This window comes from Ictalurus punctatus, chromosome 17, assembly GCF_001660625.3.
Source record: "Ictalurus punctatus breed USDA103 chromosome 17, Coco_2.0, whole genome shotgun sequence".
NCBI classification, from domain to species: domain Eukaryota; kingdom Metazoa; phylum Chordata; class Actinopteri; order Siluriformes; family Ictaluridae; genus Ictalurus; species Ictalurus punctatus.
This window is the reverse complement of record NC_030432.2, coordinates 20420895-20434554: the sequence shown is the minus strand read 5'-3', so window position 1 is coordinate 20434554 and position 13660 is coordinate 20420895. Positions and strand designations below refer to the sequence as shown.

The window sequence follows — 13660 nt, the reverse complement described above, 5'->3', positions numbered from 1 at the left end:
TTTTATTCGACAAGTTTCTAAAATAATGGTAGCTTTATCCATCCATCCATCCATCTTCAACCGCTTATTCCTTTTCAGGGTCGTGGGGGGTAGCTTTATTTGATTCTATATAAATAGTTTAGAGTCAATTTAAGCTTTTTTTAAATTAAAAACAAAAAACAAAACAGTTTATCTTTAGCTTTTCCAAACAACATCTTGTCAGGTTAGCTTGCGTCAGCTAGATGTCTGGCCTTTTTAGACTGTATTACTCATTTGAATTGTCATTAATTAATTAATCAATTAATCAAACAAACAGTTTGTTTCCAAATTCAGTCTGAAACCAAGAGAAAACACATATACACACACCCACATGCACACTGAGTAAGGCTTTTTAAATCTATTACAGTTTATGTATGGCCTACTTCATTTCCGTCCTCTATATCTGTCTGACGTTGGACTTATTTGGTCCAGGCTTAAATGACAGTAAGAAAAAAAGCAGCATCCATCATGATACATACAAAATGAGGGATGATTTATTTTTTTTACTATCGCATGTATATTGAAATCATACTGTATTTGTCTTTACATTTACATTTATTCTTTTAGCAGACTCTTTTATCCAAAACGACTTACAAGTGAAGAAATACAAGCAAAGCGATATATCAAGTGGAGAAAAATACAAGTGGTGCTACTGTACAAGATATTTTAACTGAGTTCTAGAAAAGCAAAGTGCACAGAGTAGAGGTGTAAGTGCCAGAGTAATTTATTTATTTATTTATTTTAAAGGATAATGTGGGGTTGGTGTTTTAGGGGTTGGTTAGGTGTTCACGAAAGAGGTGGGTCTTTAGCTGTTTTTTGAAGACAGTGACAGATTCTGCGTTCCGGATTGAGGTTGGAAGTTCATTCCACCACTGTGGAGCAGTTAGTTTGAAGGTTCTCTAAAGGGAACTTGAGCCATGCTGAGTAGGCTCTACTAAGCGTCGGTCGTTAACCGATCACAGATTGCGTGAGGGAACGTAAGCCTTCAGGAGAGTGTTGAGGCAGGGCGGTACTGTTCCAGACAAGGTCTTGTACATGAGCATCAAGGCTACAGGAAGCCAGTGGAGGGAGATGAAAAGGGGTGTGACATGAGTCCTTTTGGACTGGTTGAAGACGAGGCGTGCTGCTGCATGCTGAATCATCTGAAGGGGTTTGATGGAGCTGGCTGAGAGACCCGAGAGCAGTGAGTTGCAGACGTTATTGTTAATTGTTCTTTATTGTTAATAGACTTATAACTACATCAACACATTATAGTTCAGCAGTAACAAGATGGCAGACTGGACTGAATTAGCATCAGTTTTAAGGCTTGAAATGCTCATTCATCCTTTACACCCATATTGAAAAGGATTTATAAGATGATGACACTTTAATACTAGTATTAGTATTATTTACAAACACATACTGTATGTTCTTTTTTATGGTATATATATAAATGGAAGGGAGTGGGACTCGTGTTCTTCCCAGATGGTAGGGAGATTTGTAAGAAGATGCATCAGCTCCAATTCTTACATCTGTCAAATGTTTGAATGATTGAAATGTTAATATCACCTGAATTTCATGCCGTTTGTTTATTTTGTGAGCATTTTAGTATAATTTCAGCATACAAAAAATTGCATTTTAGGATAATTGTAAAGGGAAAAAATATAATCAACACGTGCTATTTTTAACACATCTGTGTGGAAATGTTTAAAACACAGCATGTATTAAATGTACTAACACACTGATTGTGTTGAAAGCAACACAAGAGATGGAGTCCTTAATTAGACACGTTTGTGTTAAAAATTAACACATGATTGAGTGAAGGTTCGTATCAATATATTTATCCATAAAGCCATTACTGTGCACTAGAAAAAGCAAAAATGAGCGATAACAGTCCAGTTTACATGATACTAAATGCTATCTTCGTTAGCTTTGGCTTACTTGTTTGTAACGCCCACTGGATCATAAGGTGGTTACTCAGTTTTTTGGATGTTTTAAACTTCTCCTTTGATCAAAATCTGAGGTTTTTGTCTTAAATAAATGAATTATTTGAGTCATTTACTCCAACGTCTATATATATAAACACGACTTTAGCAGCTCTAGCAATACATTTCTGAACACCTTGTGTATAAATAAAAGAAAGATACCATGTTGACGTATTTGTTTTTTAATGTGCTCTATTTGACATTTTCAAAGGGTAAAAATAACCCTGAAAATATTAACCCATTTATGAAATAAAATTAAACCAGCATTTTTGTAAAAATGAAACCATCATTTGGGTTGAAAAACGACCCATTTGCTGGGTTCAAATTAACATCCAACTTGATAGGTTAGTTTAACCCAAAATGTGTTCTGTCCCATATTTACCCAGCCGATGGGCTAAAAATAAACCATTTTTGGTTGTTTTTAACTCAGTGATTCTTAGAGTGTACTTTCAATAGCGTTACAGTTTCGGCACAGGAAATTGCCATTGTAGTTCAGGGAGAAATTAAATCTAAATTAAATAACACCTCAGTTATAATTTTACTAAAGACTTTTACCAACATTTCATTTTGGATCACAGAACCTCACAGTTGAGTAATAATCTATCCAGGACCCAGCGTATAGCGGCTGAGTGAATGTGGTGTGGATTCTGTGGAGGAGGTTCATCGTGACAGAAACGCTGTAGAAGGACAGAGTTCCTGCACTGTGATCCACATACACTCCTATTCTGGAGGATAATGGACCTCGGAGAGCAGTCTCAATGCCGTTGTGCCAGAAAGAGACAGAGGAAGAAGAACACACCAGAGTCCAGGACTGACTGTTGAGACCAAACAAACTCTCATGACCCCCTCCTTTCCTACAGAGCTCTTTATACGAGACTGATATGGACACACCATCGCTCCATTCCACCTCCCAGTAACAGCGTCCACACACACTCTCCTTACACAACACCTGAGGCCAGCAGTCAAATCTCTCTGGATGATCAGGGTATGGCTGATCTGTCTCACTGCATGCCACCGCTCTGTTCTTCTCAAACAGAATGAGGTAAGGATGTGCCGTGTTGGGATCCAAAGTCAGATAACAGAAATCTAAAATAATAAAATGTCCTCAGGTTAAATATTAATCACCGGATTTATAATGTGTGTGAGACACATGTTTATGTTTCTATTCTCCTAATGCTGCTATGTAAAAATGTATTAGATTTAGATAACAATAGAAAAATGTTAACACACTGTGTGTGTGAGAGAGAAAGAGAGAGAGAATAAATGTTTTTCTCACTGTGTGTGTGTGTGTGTGTGTGTGTGTGTGTGTGTGTGTGTGTGTGTGTGTGTGTGTGTGTGTGTTTTACACCTACACTGCAAAAAATCTTCTCTGCTCTTTGGTTGTGAGGGTAAAATCATCTGAACTGCTGCAACTGTGGAGACACAGACACAAAATGGAGACGGAAAAATGACGTGGAAACAGTTTAAAGCATGAAAATGAAAAATTTGCTTCCTTACTTGTTTCAGACAGACACCTCAACCATGTCACCATCACAGTGATGTGTCTTTTAATTTAAGGGATTAAATATGATTTTCTCCAAAATTGTAAGATCAGTTTGTGGATTTGTGATTAAGTTCCTTTTTGTCTGGTGAATTTATATCAGTGTAATTTACAAGGCTAATGCTAATACTTTGTGATTTTATTCAGTCTTGTTCCTGTTTACTTCTTATTTCTGTTGTATGAATTTTATGGCTCTGTTTACTGTAATGCAGAACAAATGTTTGCTTGTTTACCTTGTGGACGGATTTTGTTGAATTCCTCCTCACACATTTCCTCGACTCGTTGTTTCAGATCTGAGAGAGATTTCCTCACTCCATCAAATGAGAGACGTTGATTGACAGTGAAGCTGGGTGAGTCCTCAGATCCAGGAGAAACACAGAGAGACGGGAAACTCTACAGAGAGGAAACACATAATAGAGAAGGAGAAAAGTGTAGGAGAGGAACGAATGAATCTCAGACTGAATCAGACCAAACACACACTTGTGATCTCAGACAGGAACATTTATTGTTGCTGTAATGAGCTTTTAGGAGGAAGCTTTGTGAGGAACAGCGCCCTCTGTAGATCAGACAGTGAATGTTACCTGGAGGAAGTGGATGTGATCGTGTGTGTGTGAAAGCTGCTCTAGCTCAGTGACTCTCCTCTTAAGATCAGCAATCTCCTGCTCCAGTTGCTTCAGGAGTCGTTCAGCTCGACTCAGTTCAGCTTTCTCCTGAGCTCGGATCAGTTCCTTCACCTTCGTGCGCTTTTTCTTCATGGAGCTGATCAGCTCAGTAAAGATCTTCTCACTCTCATCTACTGCTGCCTGTGAACGCCTCTGTTAGAACACAAACACAAAGAGAAAGAGTTATGGTTAGTGTCTGTGTGTGTGTGTGTGTGTGTGTGTGTGTGTGTGTGTGTGTGTGTGTGTGTGTGTGTGTGTGTGTTTAGGAGAATCTCTGTTCACCTTAATAGTGTCCACAGTCTGTTTCAGCTCCTGCACTTTCTTCTGCTTCTCCTGGATCCTCTGCTGGGATTTCATCTGCTCCTCCTTTAGCTCATTCTGAAACAATATAAAAATACCTTTCGTTATTTCTGAAGATCATGTTCTACATGATGATAGTAAAAGAATATAAACAAACATATTTCAAAATAAATTTTTGTTTTAAAAATATAAAACTGTTAATACTAGAAATTAAATTAAAAATACAAACACGGGATGTTCCCAAAGTCTCCATACATCGAGAAAATTAACACTTTGTTTTTCCATTATCATTTGTGTTAAATACAAATTTGCCCATAAATTGTTTGGCGATTGATTGTGATTATTCAAGATGTCTCTCATCTGCAGTTTGTTCACTTGTTGAACCATAAAACAATAAAGACTGAATTCTTCAACGCAATATGTAATGTCTTTTTTCTTAAAGGAAAACAACAAATGTTTACTTCAGTACAGGGAACATACTCTGAAGTAATATTAGTGAGAAATCTGCTTGTTATCCTTGAATAAATTCAGGGAACGCTTCATTTATAAAAAAAATTTTTAGTATAAAACAACTACTAGACAAACTGTGCTTTTGTGTAACATCATAGTGCTTTTTCTGCTCATTTAAATGTCTGTGTTGAAATGGCGACTTTATATTTATTTCATACTTATAAGCTACACATTCACGCAGTTTACTGAGAACCTATAAAGTGTGTATTTTGCACAATACAAGCTTTTTGTATCTTTTATTTTAGCTAATAAGTTCATTGTTAGGACAGAAACGAGTGTAAAGTGGCTGTAAGACAAAAATAAGATAACAACCAATAAAGGCCTTATAAATAACTTGTAATGGCATACAAAGCCATAACGAGTTACTTACAAATGCCGTTATTAGTCATTAATTACTGTCTAATTTTGGATCCTTATATAAATATAATATATTATATCATTTATAATAAAATAAAGTGCTACCAAAATGTTGTGGTCTGATATAAAATGTTCTATGTTGTTTAACACATTGTTGTATATAAAATATGAACTAAACACGAGGGAGACCTAGTATGAGTAATATGTAATCTTATTGAGAATTCACTGGGCTGGTGGACACTATGAACAGATGTTCACCTAAGACACAACACACAGATAAGCAAGGCGCAGGGGGATAACAATACTTGTATTTGATTAAGTGCGGCAGGCCTCAGAGCGTAGGTGGACGGTCAACTAAGAGACACACACACACACACACAGAGGCCTATGCCGCCACGCACACACATACAGAAGGAAAACAGAACATTATAAGAATAATAAAAGGAGTATTAGGGTATTATAAGGATAATATAAGGATTATAAGGATATTATAATGATATTGTGAGGTATGGAGTACAGAAAAGGGGGTAAAATACTTGCAAGCAGTATAACCAAATATAAAACAGAAATGTAGAGCAAATATGAAAAGAAAAAAGCATTATAAGACAGAAATACAGAAAAATGTGAAAGAAATTTACTCATAATGGACTTGAAGGTGTGGAGGATTCTTTTCTCACAAGAAAAAGTCAGGAGTAACACAGACGAAGGGCTTAATTTTTAAGAGAGAACCAAGATGGGCCGTTTATAAGGGTAGTTGAGCCAAGGTGCACTTGTGAGATAACCGTCGATGGGAACGGCTAGGGCCGCGAGTTAACCGTCGATGGGAATGGCTAGGGCCGCAAGATAACCGCCGGTGGGAACAGTGGATCCCGTGAGACCAAGGTCTCTCCAAAATGTTGAGTCTCGTACCTATTGGTATTATGGGAAGGCTCTTTCGAAAACCTAATGGTGTTCGGGGAAGGCTCTTTCTAAAACATAATGGTATTGTGGGAAGGCTCTTTCTAAAACATATTGATGTCTGGGTCATCCTGACCCTAAGAAAACTGTATAAATAGAAGAGCTTCAGCTCTGGGGTTTTTTAGATCGCATTTTGGGACGCCTCAAACTGTGTGGATCTCGTGTGGTGGAACGGAACGAATAAACCTGGACCCTTGCTTCTTCTCACTCACGGCTGGTGTCTTATTTTTCTTTCTCCGATTGAATATGTGAGTCTATCTGTTATATCTGTTTCTGTGTTAAGTGTCTTCAGGTAATAGGCAAAATTTGGACCTACAACATCTAGATGTAAATACCAGGATATAAACGCTGAAATCCTAATCTCTCGTCTTATATCCATCTTTTGATCTCAAACTCAAATGTCTTTGGTGTGTAGCACAAACAAATGAATTGGCCTTGCCGTTCCAATAGTTTCAGAGGGGACTGTAAACATGTCTAAAATAAAATGAATTAGAATCTAACAGAACTAAAACAAAGCAGAGTTTCAAATGAAAACTGTAAATCATTTAAATTGCAACATCATAATAACATCGTTAAAGCATTTTTTACTTGGTCATTGTGCACATTAGCTGTAAAATGCTGTAAGAAGGTGGTTGGGTGTTGGCTGTTTAAAGTAGACTGCAGGGTCTGATCTATTTAATACTTCCTTACCAACAACACTGACTTTTAATAACAGTGAATGACAGTCTTAAAACCTATTAAATCAACCGAATAAAAATAGATTAGAGATAGAATTTATATAAATTGATTTGAAAAAGAATAATGATGCCCAATTCTCACCTGTTTTTCAGTTCTTTCTGCTTTAGCTGCAACTGCATCATGGCCTCTGTGATCATCCATCATACACAAGTAACAGATGAAGCTTTGGTCAGTACAACAGTAGATCTCGAGCAGTTTGTCATGTTGAGAGCAGATCTTCTCCTGGAGCTCTGCACAGGGTTCAACTAACTTGTGCTTCTTAAAGGCAGGAGACTGATAGTGAGGTTTAAGATGATCTTCACAAAAGGAGGCCAGACACACCAGACAGGACTTGACTGCTTTGTGTTTTCTCCCGGTGCAGAAATCACACGCCACATCTCCAGGTCCAGCGTAACAGTGAGCAGGAGAAGCAGCTTGGAGTTCAGTCTCCTTCAGTTTCTCCACCACTTCAGCCAGTATGTTGTTCCTGCGTAGAACAGGCCTTGGAGTGAAAGTCTCTCTACACTGTGGGCAGCTGTAGACACGCTTTACATCCTCCTGATCCCAGAAGCCATTAATACACACCTTACAGTAACTGTGGCCACAATGGAGAGTCACTGGATCCTTCAGACAAGCCAGACACACTGGACAGATGAACTGATCCTGATCTACTGAAATACTGGCTTCTGCCATTTTCCTGCACTCACACACTGAGAGAGAGAGAGAGAGTGAGAGAGAGAGAGAGAGAGAGAGAGAGAGAGAGAGAGAGAGAGATCTGAGTTTCGTTTTCTCTGAAGGGAACTTCCTGGTTCAGTGTATGGGTGAGTCTCAATTCAATCAGCTCCCAAGTTCAGTAGTCAGGGCACTGATTATGGAGTCAGCCAATTTAAGAGCTGTCTCAATTGCAAAATCTTTCCAGTGCACTGGAATGTTCGCTCCCTAAAAAATCCCACAATTCACCACATAACCCAGGGATCATTGATGCTCACCATGTTCCCTTATTGGAAATGACATCATGTTTTCTGAAGCCTCTCAGCTCGAAAAAAAAATGCAGGACAAACTCTTTGCCAGCTTCCGGCTACAAATGAAAGTAGCTTCTTACAGTTGTAACGCTCACATGATTACTTGTGTTAGTGATTTTTAACTTTATTTGACGTTCTATATACGGTTTGTTTGAGTCTAATGACCTTTAAAGGTTTAATATACACACACACACACACACACACACACACACACACACACACACACACACATATATATATATATGCACACACATACATACACACACACACACACACACACACACATATATATATATATATATATATATATATATATATATATATATATATATATGTGTGTGTGTGTGTGTGTGTGTGTGTGTGTGTGTGTGTGTGTGTGTGTGTATGTTTTAATCCACTAGCTTGCCTATGAGCCTGCTTGACATATTATGAAAGAAACATGTGATCAAGCTAACAAATTTATGACATAAAACTTAAATATATTTAAGTTTTAAATTTTTGATGACATTTTACAACGTAAAAAAAAAGAAAAAATAATGTAGGGAGTGAATGTTCCAGTGCACTGGAAGGATTTTGCTGCCCTTAAAATGTCTGATTCCCTGATCAGTGCCTTGACTATTGAACTAGGGAGCTGGTTGAGACAAACCCCACAGCCATTACAGACTCTCTCATGCTGATCTTCACCTGATTAGTGATGACACACACCTGGTTCCAATCACATTCACATTCAATCACAGTATTTATGGACTCACAATCATCATAATCATTGTGAAGTTTACCAGTCTATACAAAGCTGTTTGTTTATTAATTGTCTCTCTGAGTTTTGAACTTGTTTCTGGTTTTCCTGCCCTGCTCTGCCTACCCTAGTCCATGTTGTTTGTTGATCACCTGAGCCTTGCCTGGATTTTGACTTTGTTTTTGAATTATATATTTCTTGTTTTCAACTTTGAATGATGCTCACTACACCCACGCCTGTATCTGCCACTGTGACAGAATACTGTGACAGAATACCCAGCAGGTAACTTTGACTGGTGCCAGGCGTTAGCAGCACCTTATCGGGGAGCAACAGTAGCAGATAGACATGCTTACTGTGCAGATAGCACAGCTCCAAGCCAGCTATGCTGGTTCCACTGGTGGCAACCCCTCTATTTATTTAGTATTAGGGAGGCCAGCAGGGGGTGCTCACCATGTGGTCTGTGTGGGGCTTAATGCCGCAGTATAGTGATGGGGACACGACTGTATACTGTAAAAACAGCACTGTCTTTCAGATGAGACGTTAAACTGAGGTCCTGACTCTCTGTGGTTATAAAAATCCCAGGACACTTCTCTTAAAGAGTAGGTTTATAATGCCGCTCTCCTGGCGAAATTCCCCCATTGGCCCTTATTTATCATGGCCCATAATAATCTCCATCCCTAATTTGGCTACATCACTCTCCTCTCCTCTGCACCATTATCTGGTGTGTTGTGGGCATTCTGGCACACTAAGGCTGCCATCACATCATCCAGGTGGATGCTACACACTGGTGGTGGTTAAGGAGATCCCCCCCCCATTTTATGTAAAGAACATTGAGTGCCTAGAAAAGTGCTTTATAAATCAAAAAAATTCTCCATTAATCATTAACCTGAGGGCAAGGGGATTGGAGAGCGGCTACTCACCCTGAGTCAAGGGACCCAAAGTGCTGCTTAATGTGCTCTCAGCTTCTGCACATTAGCAGCTGGAAGTGGCTGAACCCGGCGTGCAAGGCTGCAGGTCGTCAAGCGCTCAAGGCTGAGTTGGCATGCTGGAATGACCAGGCAACCCTGTCCATTTGCCTGGATGCCTTGCTCAACAAACAAGTAGCAAAGGTGACCATCCCTCCAGTTCCCTACATCCAGACCACTGAACCCATGCAACTTTGTCAGATTAAGATGAACGTTGTGGCATGCCAAAGGGGCCTAAAGAGAAATTATGCATTTACTGGCAGTCCTCAGCACCAGGTGGTAAATTGCTCCTCACGGTCCTCATCAAGGTTCCACAGCCCACTCCTCAGTGAGCACCCTCCATGCCTCACTCCAATATGATGAGTCTAGCCAGATTCCTTTCTCACACCAATTTTGTACTACCAGTTCAGGGAATGTGTCTTCTGGTATGGCTGTAAATGTCATAGACAATACCCTCATGGACCAGGACCTCTTGGAGCAGTAGGTGGTGTTTTTTTCTTGTTCAGTATTCAGCCAGAAATCATATTAACTCATTAAGATGCGGAGCTACTCATCAGTTCATTCTGAAATCTATTCTTATTTTATATTGAAATGTTTCATAAATCTTAATTGTCCTATAGTAAAATACTACATTCTGTAAGTATTTGGACACTTCAAGCCACACTTGTAGGAATTCCACTTCATTAGAAAACATGTCAAGCCAAGTGGAATTTATTTACACTACAAGAAAACTTTTCAAGCAAAACATTTACCAAAAAAAAACAACAACAATAACCTTGTCAGTGTGCAAATATTTAATAGACCTGACTCTACCCTGCATTTCTAGTGCTTCCTGTATAAACAGATCAAGTTCTCCTACACCAGTCAACTGAATTTACCACAGGAGAACTTTAATCAAGTTGCAGAAACAGCTCTAAGATGATCACATGATGTATCTGAGCTCAGTTTCAAGAGTAACGCAAAGTATCTGGATTCTTGTGATATTGTTGAAATTTTTGTTTAGCATTACAGTTCAGGTCTCAACCATAAGGACTGCCTCATGGCTCTAGCCAGTGTGAAACATGCTTGGGACAGTTGATGGACTGTTGTCGTGAAAGTTTATCATTTGCCTGTGTTTTTAAGTCTTGCCAATTTAAACATTCACTTGTCTTTGATGTCTACTTTGATATGGTAGCAGCTTCTTATTACAAGGCAAAAAGAAAATGACTATTTCTGTAAAGCAGAAGTTTACAAGGGTAACGCCCAACAGGAAAAAATGAGTTGAAAATAATACCCGCTCTGCTATGGCTACTGTAAGAAGTTTGCAGATTTTGGAAAGGCGAGCAGGACACAATAACAAGGCTGAGGAGGTGTGGAATGCAGTAAAGACTGTGAGAGATTGAATTTCATGGATGATGGGAAGGAAACTTTAATGTACACAGATGAACAAACACTATTTACCAATTTTTCAAACTGCAGCTTGTAGTTTTTAATTGTGTTTATAGAATTATATTAGTCACTTTATCTCAAAGGCACCATAGAAAAACTGCTATACTGGTGGGGCAAGTGAAAAGGAAGAGCTAATGAAGGCCCTGGAACTGCCAGTGGATTTTGACAGACAGTGGAAACTGATGAATGACAACAGCTGGACTGAACTATTACAGTTGTGAACAAGAGGTGAGGAGAGACAGTGATGTGAAGTGAGTTTAATAAGGTAACACTGAAATGAATCACGTTTATTTGTAATTGCAATTTACTAGCAATATCGCTTCATCATCTTGCACCACTCTGATCTGACTTTTGACACATTATTTAAAATATGCAGCTAAGAAATACTATTATTCATTTTTTCTGGTGAAAATTTTGGCAGGGCAAGTAAAAATCTGAACCAGATTTTTAGGGAAAAAAAAAAATCATACATTACAGTCTCTTCACACGAAAGTACCATTATAGCTCTGGGAGAAATCAAATCTGACACCTCAGTTTGTAATAATTTTACTTAACACTTTTACAAAGATTTCATTTTGGATCACATAAGCTCACGGTTGAATTGTAAGTACACATCCAGAACCCAGCGTATAGAGGCTGAGTGAATGTGGCGTGGACACTGTGGAGGAGCTTCATCGTGTCAGAGACGCTGTAAAAGGACAGAGTTCCTGCACTGTGATCCACATACACTCCTATTCTGGAGGATACTGGAACTCGGAGCACGGTCTCAATTTTGACGTGTCGGAAAGAGACAGAGGAAGAAGAACACTCCAGACTCCAGGACTGACTGTTGTATCCAAACAAACACTCATGACCCTGCCCTTTCCTGCTGATCTTTTTATATGAGACTGATATGGACACACCATCACCGCTCCACTCCACCTCCCAGTAACAGCGTCCACACACACTCTCCTTACACAACACCTGAGTCCTGGAGTCAAATCTCTCTGGATGATCGGAGTATCGCTGTTGTGTCCCAGTTCGTGTTACCGATCTGTTCTTCTCACACAGAAGAGGTCAGGATATGCTGTGTTGGGATCCAGAGTCAGATAACATAAATCTGAAACAATAAAATGTCAAGTTAGATGTGTGTGTGTGTGATACCTGTCTGTGTCTGTCTGTGAATCCTCCCAATGCCGCCCTATATGAAATGCAGTGTGTGTTTGTGTGTGTGTGTGTGTGTGTGTTACATCTACATGGCAGAAAATCTTCTCTGAACTTTGGTTCTGAGAGTGAAGTCATCTGAACTGCTGCAGCTGTGGAGACACAGAGACAAAAACGGAAAAACACTTTAAAGCATGGAAATGAAATATTAGATTCCTCACTGCTCTCAGTCAGACACGTCTCCATGGAGTTGGACTGGATATGCTGATTTTATGTAGTGATTTTACTGCTTACTTCTTATTTCTGTTTTGATGCAGAACAAATGTTTGCTTGTTTACCTTGTGGATGGATTTTGTTGAATTCCTCCTCACAGATATGTTCAACTTGTTTTTTCAGATCTGTGAGAGATTTCCTCACTCCATCAAATGAGAGATGTTGATTGACAGTGATGCTGGATGAGTCCTCAGATCCAGGAGAAACACAGAGAGACGGGAAACTCTACAGAGAGGAAACACATAATAGAGAAGGAGAAAAGTGCAGGAGAGGAACGAATGAATCTCAGACTGAATCAGACCAAGGGGTTCTATACTTTCTAGAGGCGCTGTATATAAATATAAACTTGAAAAGGCATGTGTAAAATAAAAGCTATTCAAAACTAAATGGAACTATAGCAAAACAGAGTTCAAATGAAAACTGAAGACTGTTGTTGTGTGTTTAAAGCTGCACTGACTGGTCTGACCTGTTTAAAAATTCCTTACCAACAACTCTTTAAACAAAGCACTCACTTCACAATGAATGACACATGTATATCCAATTAAACCACCTGAATTTGTATAAATTTACTTGGAAAAGAATGATAAAATCCATTTCTAACCTTTTTTTCAGCTGTTTCTGCTTTAGCTGCAACCGTATCATGACCTTTGTGCTGATGCATCGTACACAAGTAACAGATGAAGCTTTGGTCAGTACGACAGTAGATCTCGATCGGTTTGTTGTGCTGAGAACAGATCTTATCTTCAAGCTCTGCACAGGCTTCAACTAGCTTGTGCTTCTTAAATGCAGGAGCCCGAAAGTGAGGTTTAAGATGAGCTAAACAGTAGGAGGCCCGACACACCAGACAGGACTTGACGGCTTTATGTTTTCTCCCAGTGCAGGAATCACACTCCACATCTCCAGGTCCAGCGTAACAGTGAGCAGAATAAGCAGCTTTCTTCAGGAGCTTCACCTTCTCAGCCAGCATGTTGTTCCTGCGTAGAACAGATCTTGAATTGAAAGTCTCTCTACACTGGGGACAGCTGTAGACGCCCTTCACATCCTCCTGATCCCAGCAGCCATTAATAC

General features: G+C 39.2%; 2 protein-coding genes across 3 annotated transcripts in view; both read right to left on the bottom strand.

Moving 5' to 3' along the window:
• Nucleotides 1-2148: 2148 nt before the first annotated feature.
• On the bottom strand, nt 2149-7876 carry LOC108278125 (tripartite motif-containing protein 16). Its single transcript, XM_017491306.3, has 6 exons — nt 7128-7876; nt 4467-4562; nt 4104-4337; nt 3756-3915; nt 3335-3394; nt 2149-3068 (listed from the first exon to the last, which is right to left on the bottom strand). Exons 1-6 carry the CDS (start codon nt 7716-7718, stop codon nt 2545-2547), a joined length of 1665 nt encoding a protein of 554 aa, XP_017346795.1. The 5' UTR covers nt 7719-7876; the 3' UTR covers nt 2149-2544.
• A 3452-nt stretch (nt 7877-11328) lies between these two features.
• LOC128635280 (E3 ubiquitin-protein ligase TRIM47) overlaps nt 11329-13660 on the bottom strand; it is a 4552-nt gene continuing 2220 nt past the window's right edge. The window contains exons 1-4 of one of the 2 annotated variants that reach the window (XM_053687346.1): nt 13194-13660; nt 12658-12817; nt 12406-12471; nt 11329-12275 (exon numbers count right to left, since the gene is read on the bottom strand). The exon at nt 13194-13660 is cut by the window's right edge and continues 2220 nt beyond it. In XM_053687346.1, the coding sequence (XP_053543321.1) occupies nt 12202-12275; nt 12406-12471; nt 12658-12817; nt 13194-13660 (767 nt within the window). In that variant the 3' untranslated portion in view covers nt 11329-12201. The remainder of the gene's footprint in view (nt 12276-12405; nt 12472-12657; nt 12818-13193) is intronic. The other variant, XM_053687347.1, reaches the window with a different exon arrangement.

What these genes read in the sequence shown, in the direction of transcription:
- LOC108278125 (XM_017491306.3), bottom strand. Translation starts at nt 7,718, where the DNA reads ATGGCAGAAGCCAGTATTTCAGTAGATCAGGATCAGTTCATCTGTCCA. An exon ending in CAGAAAGAACTGAAAAACAG is followed by an intron (nt 4,563 to 7,127) that starts GTGAGAATTGGG and finishes ATATTGTTTCAG; the next exon opens with AATGAGCTAAAGGAGGAGCA. An exon ending in CAACAAAATCCGTCCACAAG is followed by an intron (nt 3,395 to 3,755) that starts GTAAACAAGCAA and finishes GTGTCTCCACAG; the next exon opens with TTGCAGCAGTTCAGATGATT.